This window comes from Microcaecilia unicolor, chromosome 11, assembly GCF_901765095.1.
Source record: "Microcaecilia unicolor chromosome 11, aMicUni1.1, whole genome shotgun sequence".
NCBI lineage: Eukaryota > Metazoa > Chordata > Amphibia > Gymnophiona > Siphonopidae > Microcaecilia > Microcaecilia unicolor.
In genome coordinates, this window is record NC_044041.1 from 204,633,852 (window position 1) to 204,652,542 (window position 18,691).

Below are 18,691 nucleotides of genomic sequence, written 5' to 3' on the forward strand. Positions count from 1 at the left end.
TAGCAACATTACATATTACATTACATAGGTTAAGAGGCCAGAGGTGGCTGGTTCAAATCCCGCTGCTGCTGCTCCTTGTGATCTTGGGCAAGTCACTTAATCTAAGTTTGTACCTCAGGCAATGGAGGGTTGTCAGCCCTCCTGGGACAGAGAAATATCCAGAGTACCTGAATGTAACTCACCTTGAGCTACTGAAAAGGTGTGAGCAAAATCTAAATAAATAAATAAAGATTCTAGAATTCTAAAGAATAACAAGATTCCATTCAGAATCTCAAAGAATAGCAACATTCCAAGTAGAACCCCAAAGAATATCAAGATTCTGGAATCCTAAAGAGTGACAAGATTCCATGCAGAATCTCAAACAGTAGCAACATTCCATGTAGAACCCTAAAGAATAACAAGTGGAGGAGTGGCCTAGTGGTTAGAGCACCGGTCTTGAAATCCAGAGGTGGCAGGTTCTCAAATACCACTGCTGCTCCTTGTGATCTTGGGCAAGTCACTTATCCCTCCATTGTCTCAGGTACAAACTTAGATTGTGAGCCCTCCTGGGACAGAGAAATATCCAGAGTACCTGAACGTAACTCACCTTGAGCTTCTACTGAAAAAGGTGTGAGCAAAATCTAAAATAAAAAAAATAATAATAAAAATAGTAAGTGACGGCAGATAAAGACCTGAACGGTCCATCCAGTCTGCCCAACAAGATAAACTCATTTAATTTGATATGCGATACTTTATATGTATATACCTGAGTTTGATTTGTCCTTTCCATTCTCAGGGCACAGACCATAAAAGTCTGCCCAGCACTGTTCTTGTACTAAAAGTTTTGAAGCTAATGTTGAAGAAGCCCCTTAAAATTTATACTCCTGCCCATCCATATCTATTCAGTCATGATCAGAGTGTAGACCGTAGAAGTCTGCCCAGCACCAGTTTTGCTTCCCAATTACCAGCATTGCCATCCAATCTCCGCTAAGATTCCATGGATCCATTCCTTCTAAACAGGATTCCTTTCTGTTGATCCCACGCATGTTTGAATTCCATTTTCATCTCCACCACCTCCCGCGGGAGGGCATTCCACGTATCCACCACCCTCTATTCTTTTTAGGCGTGATTTATAGAATTCACCCCTAAGTGCAGATTCTATAATGGCAATCGCATGCATAAATCCGCAGGCCCAAGCTCAGTGGCTGATATAAATGCTCATGACTAGCTGTAGGCAGTTAGATGCATAAATTCCAGTATTTTATAACCTGCGACATAACTGCTAAGTATCCCCTGAGCTGCCCATGCTCCTCCCAGGTCCTCCCTTGCAGTTGTGCAGTCTGGATTTTGCGTGCACAATTTATGCAACTGCTAATTAGCACCAGTGAAGTTTATTTAATGCCAATTAGCAGCTAATTTCGCTATTAAGTTACATGCACAACTGACCCCAGTCTATAACCTGCAGGTGCAAGTTTGTGCTAAAAATCGTGCATGAAAATTTGTAGACTTGGGGGCCTGCTGGTCAGACTCAGTTGCACATATGCTGGCATCTGTAGTCCTCGGCTTAGAAGGTTTAAAAAGGGAGAAAACCCTCAGGTGGTCATGAATGAAAGCTCTTGGTAACATAGTCCCAGGCCAGGCTGGTTCCAGTGGAGCCAGAACCCCACATGTTTCCTAGTCAGCTGATTTGGAAACTGATTGATTCTTACAGCATTAACTGTGAAGAGCATAGTATGATTAATTTAGACTCATCATTTCGCAGGGAGCAGGAGCCCAAATGTTTTTTCTGCCGAGCTTCAGCTTCCTCATTAGACGCCACACACATAATTTTGCAATTGACATTTTCAGCTCAGCGGCAATAAATCTCGGCCTCTCCACCATTTTCTTTGCCCATTCAGCCATTTTCATCCGTGTAATTGTTTTCACTAAACTGTTGTTGCTTTCAAGAGGGAGGGTGAGGGGGGGGGAGTAGAAGGTTTTGGTCTACGAGGCATTCTGAGAGAGGACAACAATTTGGAAAGGAGCCCAAGGATGAGCATTGCCGTATGAGAGGAGAACGTGATGTTATGCCTGCTTAGCAGGCTGAGGAAAAGGCAGCTCAAGAGGCTTCCCATGCCTCACTTTATAAACGAATAGGGTATCCAGCACTTTCAGCTCCCCTCCTGTTCCTCTTCAGTCACTTGCAGGTGCCGAGTCCAATGGATCAGTGCTTCGGAAGGAGAATGGCAAAGATGAATGAGTTCAGGTCTCAGGGGGGTTCTGTTTTCCCTTAAGGGGCAGCTGGAAGGGTTTTCTTGTGCTGCAGTGTGGTTGTCTTATATGAACGAGAGAACGTTGCTGAAGATGAACCACTGGAGAGCCTGCCACAGTCATTAGATGTTTTGTGTGAACATGGTAGTGGGTTAGCTGTGTACGTATAAAAGCCACGGAGGCCTCCTAAAGTTTTCCTCAGAAATATTTCCTCAAATTATGACTTTAAAAGGAGTGAAGCCTGTGAAAACTGGGATTACTTTAATCAGTGGGATTTGAATTAGAGACAAGTATATGTATTGTCAAATAAATTTGTTTTTTTTTTAAAGAGAAAGAATGTAATTAGATGTATTATTTCTAACTAATATTGGACAATAAGTATGTTTTTTAATGAAATGATTTGACTATACACCGTATTGGCCTTGAAGAAGCCAACCAGATGATCAATGTGGAATAATGAATTAGATGAGTAATATCTGGGGACAATCAGGTTAATACCACGGGGTTTTTTTTCTGTTTATTGTTTAATTGATCTCCTTGTCTTGTTTCACTCTCCCTATTTAATGGTCTAAGGAAGAGAATAGAATTACCTGACTGAAATAATTCCTACATATTACTTTCTGTATATTTCCTCAAGTTTTATCGTGTGTAAAAATTTAAATGGTTATAAATAAAAAAAAAAAATTTTTAAGCCACGGAGGTAATGTCCTGCCACTGGTGGTCAGTTCTTTCTATAAACATTAGCCATCACCAGTTGAATTAGAGCCCGTATATTTAGTGCCAGATGAGTATCGGCCTTTAATTTCTGGGTTTGGAGCAGTTACCTGAGTACTAGTGATATTCCGCAGGCAGTACCTGAATGGTACCTGGTTGAATTAACACAGCCTTTATAAGGCAGTCGGAGCAGATATTTAGCTGTGCTCTCTGGTTAATATCTGCTCTCAGCCCAATCAGCCTGGCTTAAGCTCCTGCTGATCTCAATCCCCATGTGCCTTTGTTAATATAGTCTGTAATCCAGTGCAGAACATGTGAAAGGTGGGGAGTTAAAGACGACAACGAGCCCTCCCAGGGAAGTGCAAAGTGACACGTTTTCCAGGCCACTGCATTGCACCACTGACATTTTGATGTGCGTACTTACAGAGAAAAGGACTGTGACACGTTTCCTTTGACTTCTCATTCTCTGTTTGATCTTGAGCTACTTTGTCTTCTAGAGTTTTCGTCATAAAATGAGCGTTTCTGTCTCTCCGTGCACGCTGCAATCCTGTTTGGATGACTGGGTCTATAGGAGTTCAAATTATTCTAGTCTCCTTCTTGGCTGATAGCACAGGCAGAAGCAAAAACCCTGATAGACCAGTTTTCAAAAGGTCTAATTGGAATGTTAAAATTTGCTGACTCTTTATCACTTAAATCAAGGCTTCAGAGGCGTGTCTTAAAGGGGCAGGGCCAAGGCAGGAGAAAAAGGTTAGGTGACTAGCACAGGCACATAACTTAGGCAAGTGTTCAATAAGTACAGACTTGAGGTGCCTCAGTTAAAGGTCAGCTGCCTTTATATAAAGAGCAATATTCTCGGGGCCTTTATTTGATGTATAAAAGTTCCAAACTTTGACTTCTAATCTAAGAGCCGCTATTGATTATTTGAATATCGATTCCAATTTGTATTAATTTTGTAAACAGCCTACATCACTTGCCGTATGGCAGTATAGAAGATCTGTATTAATGATAAGCAATAGTATGGAATACAATGCCTGAATTATAAGTCACAGCAATTTCTTAGCAATTTGTTTGTTTGAGAATAGACGATGCTTAACTATTCAAACTAACCTGTTTTACAGATGGGTCCCTATGGAGATGTGGATATTTTTTGAAAACCAGATTGGTTTACAACCCTTAAGGACGGGAGTAGCTCTACCTCTGAGAGCTCCCATTATTGGCTCCTGGGTAGTTGATATCATGTAGTTAAGGTAGAGTGAGAGGTTAAGACTTGAAAAATAAGATGACACTTCTTGAGAGGGTAAATCCATTGGTCTCATGGTAGTTTGTGATCTCATTGCATCCAAACCCCCTTGTTACTTGCTGGAATCTTCTGGTGGTACCTGGTTTGCAGCTGTTGGCCTGGTCAACCTGCAGTTTACAGTATTTAAATTAAGATACTGCACCTTAACCGGAGTCTAAGCCACGTGTCAAACTGAAAGTTGGTGTCTTGTAGATGTGAAATGCCATGTACATGTCTCATGAATAAGAACGTTAGCTAATGTAGTCAAATGATGTAGAATTTTTAAATGAGAACCCATTTTTCAAATGTGATCTTAAGATATGGTGCAGGTTGGGGGTTATCTTTCTCACAGTTCATTAAGTAAAGAGCAGCGTGTGTTATAAAGTGACTTTTAAAATGATAGATTTTTATTTATAGCGAAGTTCCAGCCATTAATTTTAAAGGAGGAAAGAACAAAAGCAGAAGTGGGTTCATTAAAAATTTGACATTGGTAATTTAATTAAAGTGGGTGTTTGACTATCATTGCAGAAAATGAAACATTAGTTCTACACCAGTTCTCAATCCATTTACCACACTTATCCCTTTCCTCCTCACCTTCTCTTTTTAAGCAGTGAGTGTCATCAGCAGCAACGTGTGATGTGGACTGTGTAAGTTGTAGGTGAGAGACATGTTCTAATATTTGATACCTTAGATATCAAATATTGGAACAGTATGTAGATGTTGGTTGTACTTTGTTCCTCAGCTGGTTGGAGAATGACTTGTTGGGCCACCTTCCATTTTCTGGGTTTTTAGGGGGTCTTTTACTAAAGCCGAGGTAGAAATTAGCTGGTGGTAAATTCCAAGACATCCATAGGAATATACGGAGCGTCTCGGTGATTTCTACCATGAGCTAAAAACATGGCTTAGTAACAGGTCCCATTAATGTTAATACTGATGTTCCAGATGTTCCACAGGTAGTGTTTAGCTTCCTTGAGGAAGTGGAGATTCTCAGCTTTCTCTCTTCAGACATCGTCTAGTCTTGTCCTGTTGGGCATTGGCTGCAACAAATATGTAACAAGGAAAATGATAACTAAAATTTCTCTGGCTGAGTAGAAGGGGCATCTAGGCCATAATATCATTGACTGTTTTCAGGTTTGAGTCTTTCCTCATTTGTATTTGTTGGCTGGGTTCAACGTGCTTACGGTAACCTATTCTGTTTCTTTATTTTTGCATTTATAGAATGCCCTAAATTAGAGCATTTTTCATGGTATTACTACAGGTACAGGTGAGATTACTCTCCAAGTGGGCATTGGAGCTGGAAATACAGTAGATTTTTGTTTATTCCATACTTGATCTACTGCCTTTCCGTAAATACTGCCAAAGCAGTTTACATATACTATTTTTGCAGGTACTTTTCTGTCCCTACTGGGCTCACAACCTAAGGTTATTTGTACCTGGGACAATGGAGGGTTAAGTGACTTGCCCGGGGTCACAAAGAACTGCAGTAGGAATCGAATCCAGTTTCCCAGGTCCGCAACACAATGCACTAACCATTAGTGAACATCAGGAGCAGATGTAAGATTTGAGCTGAGGTCTTCGTGTTCCAGTCTATTAGTCTAACCACTAGGCTTTTCCATATCCTTTTTCGTAGCAGCAATATCTTGATTGTAGAGTTGTGTTACTAGTTGTGTCCGAAAGGCATAGTTGCACCTAACTTTGTTTGACAGCAGTCTGAGCACTGTAGGTAAGCGGCACCATTGTTCAAAGAACAAATACTCATTACATTGAAGGACTTTGTGTGATGTAATCCAAGCTCAAAACAATTGGGGATTTCCTTGACCCCTGACATTGGCATAACACCAACACATTAATCCCCTTGTTTTGAAATTGTGAGCAATAAAAATGGTGTTCCTGATGGACCTCTAGTAGGAATTTTCTTGTGTTCTACAACTTGGCCATCTCTGCTCCTTCTTCAATCTGCGGTTTTCTGGTTCCATAGTCTCATCTATGACATTCTGTACTGGACCTACCGTGTCTATACTAGACCTGAGTTGTCTGTGTGCCTTTGTGAAATAGGCTTCCAGAACTGGTTAAATGGGCAGGAAGGCACCTATTTTAGCATTATTTTATAAAGATACATATGCACCTCTTTGACTTCATAAAATACTGATGCAAATCCTGCAACAATCATGCCTAGATTGAAGGTGAGGACATTACATCTGCTTGAGAGAAGGTGTGAACATTATCGTATAGAGTATGCAGTTGCATGCACTGAAGAAAGACTCCTGAAGAAATTGCAGAGTCATGGAATCGGAGGTAGGGTATTATTATGGATTAAGAACTGGTTGAAAGATAGGAAGCAGAGAGTAGGATTGCGTGGCCAGTATTCTCAGTGGAGGAGGGTAGTTAGTGGGGTCCCGCAGGGGTCTGTGCTGGGTCCGTTGCTTTTTAATGTATTTATAAATGACCTAGAGATGGGAATAACTAGTGAGGTAATTAAATTCGCCGATGACACAAAATTATTCAGGGTCGTCAAGTCGCAGGAGGAATGTGAACGATTACAGGAGGACCTTGCGAGACTGGGAGAATGGGCGTGCAAGTGGCAGATGAAGTTCAATGTTGACAAGTGCAAAGTGATGCATGTGGGTAAGAGGAACCCGAATTATAGCTACGTCTTGCAAGGTTCCGCGTTAGGAGTTACGGATCAAGAAAGGGATCTGGGTGTCGTCGTCGATGATACACTGAAACCTTCTGCTCAGTGTGCTGCTGCGGCTAGGAAAGCGAATAGAATGTTGGGTGTTATTAGGAAGGGTATGGAGTCCAGGTGTGCGGATGTTATAATGCTGTTGTATCGCTCCATGGTGCGACCGCACCTGGAGTATTGTGTTCAGTACTGGTCTCCGTATCTCAAAAAAGATATAGTAGAATTGGAAAAGGTACAGCGAAGGGCGACGAAAATGATAGTGGGGATGGGACGACTTTCCTATGAAGAGAGGCTGAGAAGGCTAGGGCTTTTCAGCTTGGAGAAGAGACGGCTGAGGGGAGATATGATAGAAGTGTATAAAATAATGAGTGGAATGGATCGGGTGGATGTGAAGCGACTGTTCACGCTATCCAAAAATACTAGGACTAGAGGGCATGAGTTGAAGCTACAGTGTGGTAAATTTAAAACGAATCGGAGAAAATTTTTCTTCACCCAACGTGTAATTAGACTCTGGAATTCGTTGCCGGAGAACGTGGTACGGGCGGTTAGCTTGACGGAGTTTAAAAAGGGGTTAGATAGATTCCCAAAGGACAAGTCCATAGACCGCTATTAAATGGACTTGGAAAAATTCCGCATTTTTAGGTATAACTTGTCTGGAATGTTTTTACGTTTGGGGAGCGTGCCAGGTGCCCTTGACCTGGATTGGCCACTGTCGGTGACAGGATGCTGGGCTAGATGGACCTTTGGTCTTTCCCAGTATGGCACTACTTATGTACTTATGATTAGCGTCTTTTATCCTCAATGCGTGTACTTATTGACTTCGCTCATGCTCCCTGCAGATTTTACTCTGTAGGAACATATACAGTAGAGGTACGCAACACTTAGGTGTGTCAAAGGCACCATTCATTGGCAGTTAGGCACCAATGCGCACTAGGAGCTATTCGATGAGATGGCACCAAGGCGCCACAGTGCCTAACTGCAAGGAGGGCATACACATTTGCTTATTTATTTATTTATGGTGCTTGATAAACCTGAAGGAGCCCATAAAGGCGACTATGTGATTAACAATAAAAAAAGATAAGCAGGGGAGGAGACAAGAGGGAGGGGAGATGAGGTCAAGGGGTAGAAGAACCAAAGGACTCAACGAGTAGCATTTAGATTCCATATGGATGTGAGAGGGCCGAGAGTTCCAGCAGAAGCTAGCGTCTCCCAGTTAAATGCATAGTTTGTAGAATATGATAAATCGTATTCATCACTTGGACATTCCAATGCCGACCTATGTTGATATTATGTCGATGGAATCTTGGCGCCTATGCACACAGCATTGGGCACCTAAACTAAGGTGCCAATTCATAGAATTGCCCCAGTAGATTTTTTTCATCCTTAAATACCGTCCTATTCAACAGTTCCATATAAATCAAGGCAAGGCTTTCTCTTGATTTTGTTTTTTCAAGGAAGTCGCTATTTCTCGTTTGTCTTGGAATTTGGAAGTTTTGGATTGAGGCCTCTGAATGTGTCTTTGCCCCTCTCACATGAAAGCACAGCTTGCTATTTTGAACAAAGCACGAGGTGTTTCCTTAAAGAGCACCCAGCGGTCTCTCCGTGATAATCTTGTCTTTGGAAAGATACGTCTGGTTCTTATGCGGGGCTCAGCCTGTCAGCGAAAGCATGTAGGAACATATTGCATGTGCTTCTCTGTATGCTAAATATATTGACTTACACAAAACCTGCTGTCTCTGACTGAATATTAAAGGCACTTGAATAATGCATATTTCTTTGCCCTGTTCTTCTTTTCCTCAGTTATTCATTCTTTTCTTTTTATTATAGATATATCAAATTATGCATAAAATATTCAGCTGTAGTAATGTATGCTTATATTTAATGCATGCAATATCTTATTGCATATAATAATAATCCAATATATTTCTAAATGTGCATGCAGGAAATCAACCTTGTATGGAAATGCCAAGTAAAAATATTGATTTTGTTGACCCTGAATGATATTTTTGTCTGTGTACAATGTAGATTCTAACTGTACTTGATAAGTCCTTAGAGCACTAGAAATGTTGGCAAATCATTTCAATTTTCTCGTGAAAATGCTTTCCCTTCCTTGCTGTTGAGCTGATGCTTTCAGTTCAGGGTGACAAAGTTTTTGACCTTCAAGCATATGGGAAAATACTGTATTTCCAATGGGTGTATATCAAGAAATAATACATTTGAAACTGTACCTGTGCCTGTTCCAGTGACCTCTTTGGAAGGCCACCATGCAGAAAGGTGAAAGTGAAAACCAGCTCTCAATCATGCTCCATTTCCTTTCCTCCTGCAGCTCTCCCTAGTCACACCTGTGGAAACCCGGGGCGATTGCAGAATGGAGTCCAGCAAGGAACAACCTTCAGCATCGGGGACAAAGTTAGGTACAGCTGCAATGCAGGCTACCTTTTGGAGGGCCATGCCGTGCTAACCTGCTTAGCCGTCTCCGAAACCAGTGCATCATGGGACTTTCCACTTCCCTCCTGTAGAGGTAAATTAATGACACACATGGGCAGGTAGCTAACAGACTGTACCACTGAAGGCTTTATTTTTAAGCTCATATTTTGACAGGGAATTAAGTTTAATATATACATTCAACCTTTCTGTACAAGTAATATCCAGATACCGTTCAGAGGACTCTTGTTTTAAAGGTGTGATAAAGAGATAAGTTGCAGAGAAAGACAGGATAGGGAGTAATTATGTCAAGTGATAGGGGATAGCCCTTCATTGGAGAGGCAAAGGAGCTTCAACTGGTAATGGAACAGAGATTTTCTGTTCAGCACATTCTCAAAATCCTATTTAGATGGACACGTATAGCTGAAGGAAAGGATTCCAGTTTGAAATCCATATCTATTAAAGTTTTCTTTACAGGACATGGTATAAAAACTGACCAAAATGAGGGACTTTACCCTTCAGCTACTGAATGTTTTGGCAGCCTGACAACAAGGGTTTCTTGACAGTTAAACACACTCTGCTATACAGTATAGAAGAATGCATAATATTAGAGGGAGTTAAAAGGAAATCAGTGTTTTCGTAGGGCCTGATGGCTTCTCAGCAGGCTAAATTGCATTATTCTACAGCAGGGCTGTCACAAAATCTCAGGAAATCTGAGCAATTAAACCCATGTTGCTGCTGTGAAAGTTCATGATGAGATGGCACCCCAATGATCAGAGGATGGTTAAAATGGAAAATTATTCACTGTGATTTATGAAGATGTATCCCATGGACGATTCATAGAGATGCTGTGTGCAGTAGACGGTTACCTTTGGGCTGCTTTTGACAGGGAGTTATGCCCAGATCGCGAGCTAGCCAGCACATAATTCCATTCCATAGATTATTTTAAAATAAATGGATATATTGGGTGGTTTAAATCACTTAAATGGTCAGATATTATGTGCAGGGCCAGTTCAAGGGGATCTGTTGCCTTAGCAGCCAGCTCTGTGGTGCCAGTGGGTGGTGAGAACCCCAGTATTAATCAAGCTCTTTCACTTGGCCACAGAGGGGTAAGCGCCTACAATCAGTTTGAAATATTGGTACTTATGTCTATTACTGTAGCAAAATTTCAGCCATGCGGCTCCCCCCAGTGACACCACTCCCTCTCTAGTCCAGCATCTCCCCTTCCATTCCCAATTCCCCCCCCCCCCACCCTGTGTCCTGCATCTTCCTTTCCAACTCCATGTCTAGCATCTCCTCTTCCCTTCCCTACCCCTAAGGTGTCCAGCATCACATCTTCTCTTCCTTATACTCCCCATGGCCAACATTGCTGCCACCACCCCCCCACTCTACCTCCATTCTCTACCTGAGACCAAGTCAGCAAGGTGTAGTGCTTTGAGTACAGGCCTGCTGTGTCCTGCCCCCTGTGACACAAACTTCCTCTCAGAGGGGAATGAATGAATGTGGCCTGAGCGGAAAGGCCCCCTGCTGTGCTGACTGCAGCTTTTAAGTGGTGCTGACCTGATGCATGGGTGCCACCTTGGGCAGATGCCTAATTCTCTACTGGTAGGGCTGGCCCTGATTATTCGTATGTTTGTGGGCAGGGTCAAGGAGGAGTTGGGGGTGAGCCAAAAAATTATCCATTTAGTGATGATAGCTGCATCCCTATTTATTCAGCAGTTCTACCTATATGGATAGCGGCATTGAATATACAGAGTAAGGTGAACACCAGAGACCACAGAGGCTCAAAATCCAACCTACTATTAGTCCCTGAGCATCTGACACCCTTGTCAGGGTGGAAATGTAAGAGAGATACAGAGTTGCAGGTCCAGCAGATAGGGGCTTCTTTCATGAAACCTTCAGTTCATTGACATTGTTCTTTATCTGCTCAAGACCTGGACAACCAACCTGCCAACTCCTACTAGAATCTTCCAACATTCTAGTAAGAGTTTTGGAGAGTAACATCTTCCTCTGTGTGAATAACCCTCCTGCTACTGCCAGTGAAAGGAAGCTATTCTGAAGGGGGTTAAAATAGTCTGATGGAACCTTATAGAGCAGGTGCTCTTCAATGCGAGGCCGAGGGCCAATGGCAGGCATTGGAGATGTCTAAAGCAGCCCTCTTTGACTTTTTTTCTGCTACTCCCTGCCTCTCTATCCAAGCTGACAATAGAAAGGGGGAAGTGGATGGGAGGAAGAGCAACGTGCTCCAAGGACAAGGGGTGTCTCAATAGACAAAGAGAATTAATTTGGAAATGTGCGTTCCTTGAGGATATACACAACAAAAAGTCTGAAGGCAGGCTGGTGGGGTGGATGTCATTAGCATACACTGATCAGCAGTGTTGAGGCCTCAATATTTGGCAACTCTCCTTCTGCTCATTTGGATCCAAAGTGGCCCCTACTTAAAAATTAGAGAAGACCAGTGTTATAAAGCATTTCCTTGCATACAAAGACATTTCACACACAAGAAGGCTGCTACCTGTTCATTTCATTTCCTATCCACCTGCAAGCCTGGAAGCTATCGAAATGGTGTAGATTTTTCAGTCCCTGCAAGGCTCACAATCTAAGTTTGTACCTGCGGCAATAGAAAATTCAGTGGCTGTTCATGCAACTGCTTTACCATAAACCAGCACATAGGCCTTCCCAGGGACATAGTTTGGGGAGATTGAAGGTGCTGTTGCATTGCATGCTTTTAACAATTTCATCCTCAAGCTACAGTAATACCTCGGTTTTCGTCGATAATCCGTCCGAAAACAATCGGTGAAATCCGAAACCGACAGAAACCGAGGCAATTAACGAGGACGCCCAAAATCGGCTTTCGATTATGCTGATTTGGGCAACCTTGGGAGAAGGACGCCCATCTCCCGATTTGTATCGGAAGATGGACGTCCTTCTCTTTCGAAAATAAGCCGATTTTGGGTGTCCTCGGGAGAAGAACGTCCATCTTCCGATACAAATCGGGAGATGGGCGTCCTTCTTTTTCGACGAAATCTGAGGCAAACGACGAAAACCGAGACAAATTTCTCGTCGAAAAAATCAACGAAATCCGAAACCAACAAAACCAGATGTCAACGAAAACCGAGGTATTACTGTATCTAGTTGCTTCTTAACAATAAATAAGGGGCACTTTTACAGAGCGGCAGTAAGCCCAACGTGGGTTTACCACTCGCTCTTCTGGGACTACCACTGGCCCAACTTGGCCGCTGGTGGTAATCTCGCCCCAAGTGCGCACCATTTCCGGGAAAAAGAAAACCACTGGGTTAGCGCGGGAACCCTTATCTGCACCTCATTGGGTGGCGGTAAGGGCTCCCTGTCGCATGGCCGTGTGGTAATAGTTCCCTTACTGCATGGCCGCGTGTGTCTGGGGTCGTTTTACCCACTGGTATGCAGGAAAAATGACCCCTGCTGCTAGCGCAGGGCCCTTTTCCCACAGCTTGGTAAAAGGACCCCTAAATCTAATGTTATCTTAAAGGTAACAGCCATACATATGTGTGTGTGTGTGTGTGTGTGTGTGTGTGTGTGTGTGTGTGTGTGTGTTGCGGGCACCTATTTTGGGATCCATCAATTGTTCATTTGTTAATGCATGTATAATTGATTTTCTGCTCGCTAATTTAAAATGTTTAAAGCACCTAAATAAATTGAAAACACACTAACAAGTCAATATCCCTATAATCAGGGGTGTAAGAGATCAGATGAGGTGCAGGGAAGGGTCTTGAAATCTGAGGCATTTATGGAAACTTTCTAGACAAGAGTGAAGGCTGTTATTAGGACAGTTATTGTAACTATAGACTACTGTAATTACAGCGACATGTTAGCCGTTAACACTGTGGTACTTTCTCCGTCCCTAGTGGGCTCACAATCTGAGTTTATACCTGGGGCAGTGGAGGGTTAAGTGACTTGACCACTGTCACAAGGAGCTGCAGTGGGATTTGAACCCAGCTCCCCTGGTCCGCAGCCCTCTAGTGGACATGTGGGTTAGGAAGGGGACGTGAGGGTTTCATTGATCAGTATACAGGAACCAAAAACGGTTACGAACTCCTGCTATAAAGTATACACAGGGAATGAAGCTATGTGTATTTTCAGATGTGTAAAAGTACTTTAGGTGTTCAGCATATTTTACGTTTTGAAACGTTCATGCAAATCCTAAAGTATCAAACATATAAACGGCAAGTGACCGACTCACCTGCAAATGCGCAGTAGAAACTTCCCTCTCTGTCCCGCCCTCGCGTCAAGACGTGATGACGTCAGAGGGCGGAACAGAGAGGGAAACGGAGTCGGACTGTCGGACACTGCCGCTCCCGCTGGAGCCTGGAAATGAAAATCGCGCGCACCAACCTCCACCCTGCCCCCCATCCCCGCCGCCACTCCCGTCCCCTCCATATCGGGCCCCTTGCACTTACCTGACAGTGCCTCTCACCTCCGTGTGGAAGCACTGCAGGCAGCAGCAGAGCGATCTGCTGCTGCCTGCAGCGCTTTCACACGGAGGTGAGAGGCGTTGTCAGGTCAGTGCATGGGGCCGGGCGAGGAGGGTAGATGGAAATCTCGCCCGTTTTAACGGGCTGAACGGCTAGTATAATACATATATAACCAGCCACTTTTAGAAGGAATATTATATGTGCTCTTTCTTTGTAAAACCCCTGCTTTTTGAATGTTTACATCCACATCTGCTTATGTGATGGGCTGTAAAATCACCTCCTCTATGTATTTGTCCCACATGCCAACTGGAGCGCTCACGCTCATGCCACTGCTTTTTATTCTCAAGGCCACACCGACCGACAGCACTGAGTTAATGCTAGATCCGTTTGAGGCCATCTTTCTTCAGTAACAGCATTGCAGAGCTGCTGCTGCTTCCCAAAAGATCGCTTTCATTCATTATGCATGCCTAAATCAGTACAACCGACTGCATTATTTTGGCCGCCTCTTCCCTCTGCATCTCTACAGAGTTTTCTGCTAATGAAATGTTGCTTCACCAGGTGTAGGTAGACTTCCTTTGTACTCATTGTCTAAATAATTTAAGGAGCTAAGAGAAATGGCTTTATGAACAACAGATATAAAGTAGTCGGATGTACAGTGTGTGGGAAAGTGGGATAATTTTTAGAAACATTATAGGGTTTGTCTCCTCATAGAGATGACTAGTTAACGCTAAACTTTTCTCTCTGTGAAATTTTTGGCGATTTGTTTATTTTATCATTTATAATCCAGCTAGATAACAATAAAACAAAACAGATTCTGGGATTCCGTAGAACTGAGACCTGATTCAGGTCATCTCTTTAAAAAGTGAAGTTGAATGAATAGATGAACTCTCCCTTCATCCTCAAAAATCAAACAATAGCAGATTTTTGGCCAGCATCACCGACTCTTCATATGGAGTCCCCAGTGCTGCCTCTCCTTGATTTCATATTTATTCTGATAAGCTCAAATTGTTTTCTGAATGAATTGACGATACATCTTCCTGACCTTCTGCCAGGATCTTTCACTGGTTAGTTCCTTGTTTTTCTTTGCTTCCCTGGAAATAAGCTATATCTACCTACATTTTGCATCTTTGCCAAGGCAACCAATTTTTCTGTGCTGGAGAAGGAATACGTTTTTTTTCCAACCTAGAGAGCAAATCTTCAGTGTTGGGCATAGAGCATAAATATTCAATGTTCAATTTTGATTGGTATACCACAGAGAGTAAATACCATCTTAGCGGGGTACAAGGTAAAAGCGACCCCAGGTAACCCTCTTCACCTACCAACACAGCATGACTATGATCGCACAGGACAACACGCAATCTTCATCCATTTCGACCTTCCACTTATACCTCATACGATCACTATACAACTTTGTATTTGTTATCCACCGACTGGGCAAACGCTTTTGACGGTACTATGTAAGCCACATTGAGCCTGCAAATAGGTGGGAAAATGTGGGGTACAAATGCAATAAATTAATAATAAGGTGGCACACATTAAGAGAGGGACAAGGAAAACACAAAAGGAATGATCAGCGGGGAAAGTTATAAGAAAGGCTTAAAGGCAAAAGGGGAATGATTGAAATGAATAGGAGAAAGGGAGACAGGACTCGTCCACTCATGCCCAAGTTTAACTGGCAAGATGCAACAACGAGGGGAAGAAAGAACAAGCTAGTTATCTTGTGGGAAGGCCCAAGAGAAAAAGTGGTTTTTAAGAGGGGTTTAAATGTGCTACGTAAAGGTTAAGATAAGAGAAAAGATTGTTCTACAGAGTCAGGGCCACCACACTGAAACAAGAGTGTCTGGTAACTTCTTGACACACCTGGTGATAAGAAGGAATAACTAAAAGGCATTGTTGAGATGAACGAAGAGGAGAGAGACTAAGAAGAGAGGTAAATCTTTATCCAGAGCTTGAAAAGTGGCCAATTGAGTGTCGAAGACCTTAAAATGAAATCCAATGTTCAACTGGGAGCCAGTGTTCAGAAATAAGGAAAAGATGATATGATTATATTTCCACAGGCCAAAGAAGTCTGATGGATGTATTTTGAATCACGTGGAGTTTGTGAACCTGAGTAGGTGGTACTTCCAAGACAGAGGGAATTGCAGTAATGAAGGCCAGAGATGGTCAGAGCCAGAATGAGCAGCTGAAGGGAAAAGTATTCAAGAAAAGAACACACAGATTGTATCTGCTGAAGAACAAAATAGCTTGTAGCGATGAAAACTGAGATTTGGAGCTGAAAGATAAGGGAGTAGTCAAAGATGGCTGTGGAGGGAGATAAGTACCATGTATACAAGGTGTCAGTTGAACGTTAGCTGGGGTATAGAAAGGAAATATAATGGCATTTGATTTTGATGTATTAAGTTTTAACTCATTTTCAAAGAGCCAATCTGCTGTTTTATCTAGGTGAGGTGAGATATCTGCAAGCTGGAAAAGAGAGTGCGAGTCAATAGGAGAAAGACTTTGGATATCATCAGTGAATCTGGGAAAGAGGTGTCCCACAATTATCCAAGTCAGCAAGTCTATGCAGCAGTTTAGTCCCCAACATATCCACAATGGGGTCAATATGGAGGGGCTCCTACCCAGTTAACTAGCTTTGACTGGGTCCCCACAGGATATTCAGTAGGACATAACTGGGTAAGGCTGCTGAATATCCTGCCCACCGCGATGCTATTCGGTTAGTGCTGGGGCGGTCCAGAAATGGTGGAACCTGGAGTTGCTTAAGCATCACCCTTATTCAGCAGCAGTACCCAGATAACTATCTGCTTAACCCTAGGACAACAAAATTAGACAATAGCTGTCTGCAGTGGAGGAGTAGCCTCAGGCTGGCAATAAGGGAAGCTGGGTTCAAATCCCACTACTGCTCCTTGTGACCTTGGACTAACCTAACATTGCCTCTGTTACGAACGTATCCCCCTGTTCGCTAAGCCATGCGGCAGTGCCAGTAGAGCCCATTCAAATTGAAAGGGCTATGTTGGCATTAGCGCCCGGCAGCTGCTAGAGCGGCTTAGCAAAGAGGGGAGTTAGATTGGAGAAAGGAAAATACATTACCAAGTTCTCCTGAATGTAACTCAGTTTGAGCAGCTGCTGAAAAAGGTGGCATCTAAGTCTAAATCAGTATTGTATGATATCCTGCCTTATCATATGAAGAAAAGGAAATAAATGTGTCCCTGGTATACATATGTGACCCACGAGACCCTTCCAAGGTTCATTTGACTTGATATAATGCTTACGGAAATCCATCAAAGTGGTGAACAATAACTAAAATGATTTCTAATACAAAAGACGGAAATACAATATTCAAGCAATAATAGAAAATACATTTTATATATTAACTAGTAAAAAAGGCCCGTTTCCGAAACCAATGAAACGGGCGCTAGCATGTGGTTTTTATGTATGTGTCACAGAGTTATTTTGTGTGTGTGTGTGTGTGTGAGTGTGTGAGAGTGCGGTGTGTGTGCAGGTTGTTGATGTGTGTCTTTTTTGTTTTGTTTTGTTTTTTGCTTGGGGGTTGGGGGATGTGTTGTGCTGGCAAAGTGGGTTGGATTGGTGTGTGGCTTTGAGGGTGTGTTTCTATTGTATTGTGTGTGTGTGGTTTTGTCTGTCAAGGAGGTTTGTGGAGGGGGTCTTTCTGTTGGTGAAATGTAAATGTGGTTGTAGGGGGGTCAGCCTTTGTTGAGTGTTGTTTTTTTTCCATGTTTTTTTTTTGTGTTGTGCTGAGGCAGTAGTGTTGTTTTAGATGGGCGGAAGGTAGAGGAGCACGTTCTTTGTCTGTCGGTATTTTTTGGCCATTTCAGGGCTGCTGTAGGGGAATGCTGGAAGAGAAATGTGCTGTTGGAAGCAGCGCCATCTTTTTCCATTGGGCTGGGGTTCTGGGCATCCTGGAGGTGGGTGACGGCTTGCCTGAGGATGGGGATGGTTGTTTTAAGTTGGCGGAAGGGAGAAGAGCACGGTCTCGGGCCGTCGGGGGGTGATCCGGTATGTTTGGTCCATTTCAGGCCGGCTGCAGGGGAATGCTGGAACATTTATGCGCTGCAGGAATCAGCGCCGTCTTTTTCCGGGTGCTCGGGGAATCCCCGAGGTGGGAGACAGCTTGCCTGAGGCTGGGGATGGTTGGGCACGTCATTGGCCGCTTCGGCAAAAGGGGAAGAGGAAGGGGGTGGGGAGTTACCCTTACCGTTCAGTGAATCCAGACTGCCCCAATTTGACTACTCCTATCGGACCAACCGTTCACTTGTCTATTAGATTGTAAGCTCTTTGAGCAGGGACTGTCTCTCTTTGTTAAATTGTACAGCGCTGCGTAACCCTAGTAGCGCTCTAGAAATGTTAAGTAGTAGTAGTAGTAGTTACCTGCAGCCGCCTGAGAAACCATGTATTCTTTGTTTTGTATTATTAGTTTGCATTTCTGTTGAAGAAAGAGTGGATGCCTTTCAAATGATGGAGGTGGTGCGTCGGTGTGCAGTTGTTTCGTTAGTTTGGCAGCCAGTCTCCAGCGATTCCTAGGCAGGGAAGGAGTACTCCTCCCCCTTCCTTGGTCGCTGTTTGCTGCTGGCTGGGTTGCGGGTAATCCTTCCAGCTGGACCGCAGCTTGTCCTGTTCGCCCACGTCCCAGATGGTGACGGGCACGTTGTTTTCCTGCTCCTCTGACTCCATGTCAAGCGATCCCAAATATAGTCTGTGCTATAGGCCCTCTGGCACTCTTCAGTACTGGCATTAGGCATTTAAAAATTTCTCCCCCCCCCCCCCCCCCCCCCCCCCGGGTCTATTTTTGCACATACCCACAGCAGGAATATTCTTCTCTCGTTCCAGCGGTGGTTCTGTGCTCTCCGTGCTACACAGATAATGAGCCATTCTGCTGGGGAATGCTCCTCCCTT

General features: G+C 43.4%; 1 protein-coding gene across 1 annotated transcript in view; it reads left to right on the forward strand.

Annotated features, from left to right (window-relative positions):
• The window catches only part of CSMD2 (CUB and Sushi multiple domains 2), a 507,359-nt gene that overhangs the window by 139,525 nt on the left and 349,143 nt on the right, over nt 1-18,691 (forward strand). The window contains exon 4 of the mRNA XM_030220011.1: nt 9,232-9,426. Within this exon, the coding sequence (XP_030075871.1) occupies nt 9,232-9,426 (195 nt within the window). The remainder of the gene's footprint in view (nt 1-9,231; nt 9,427-18,691) is intronic.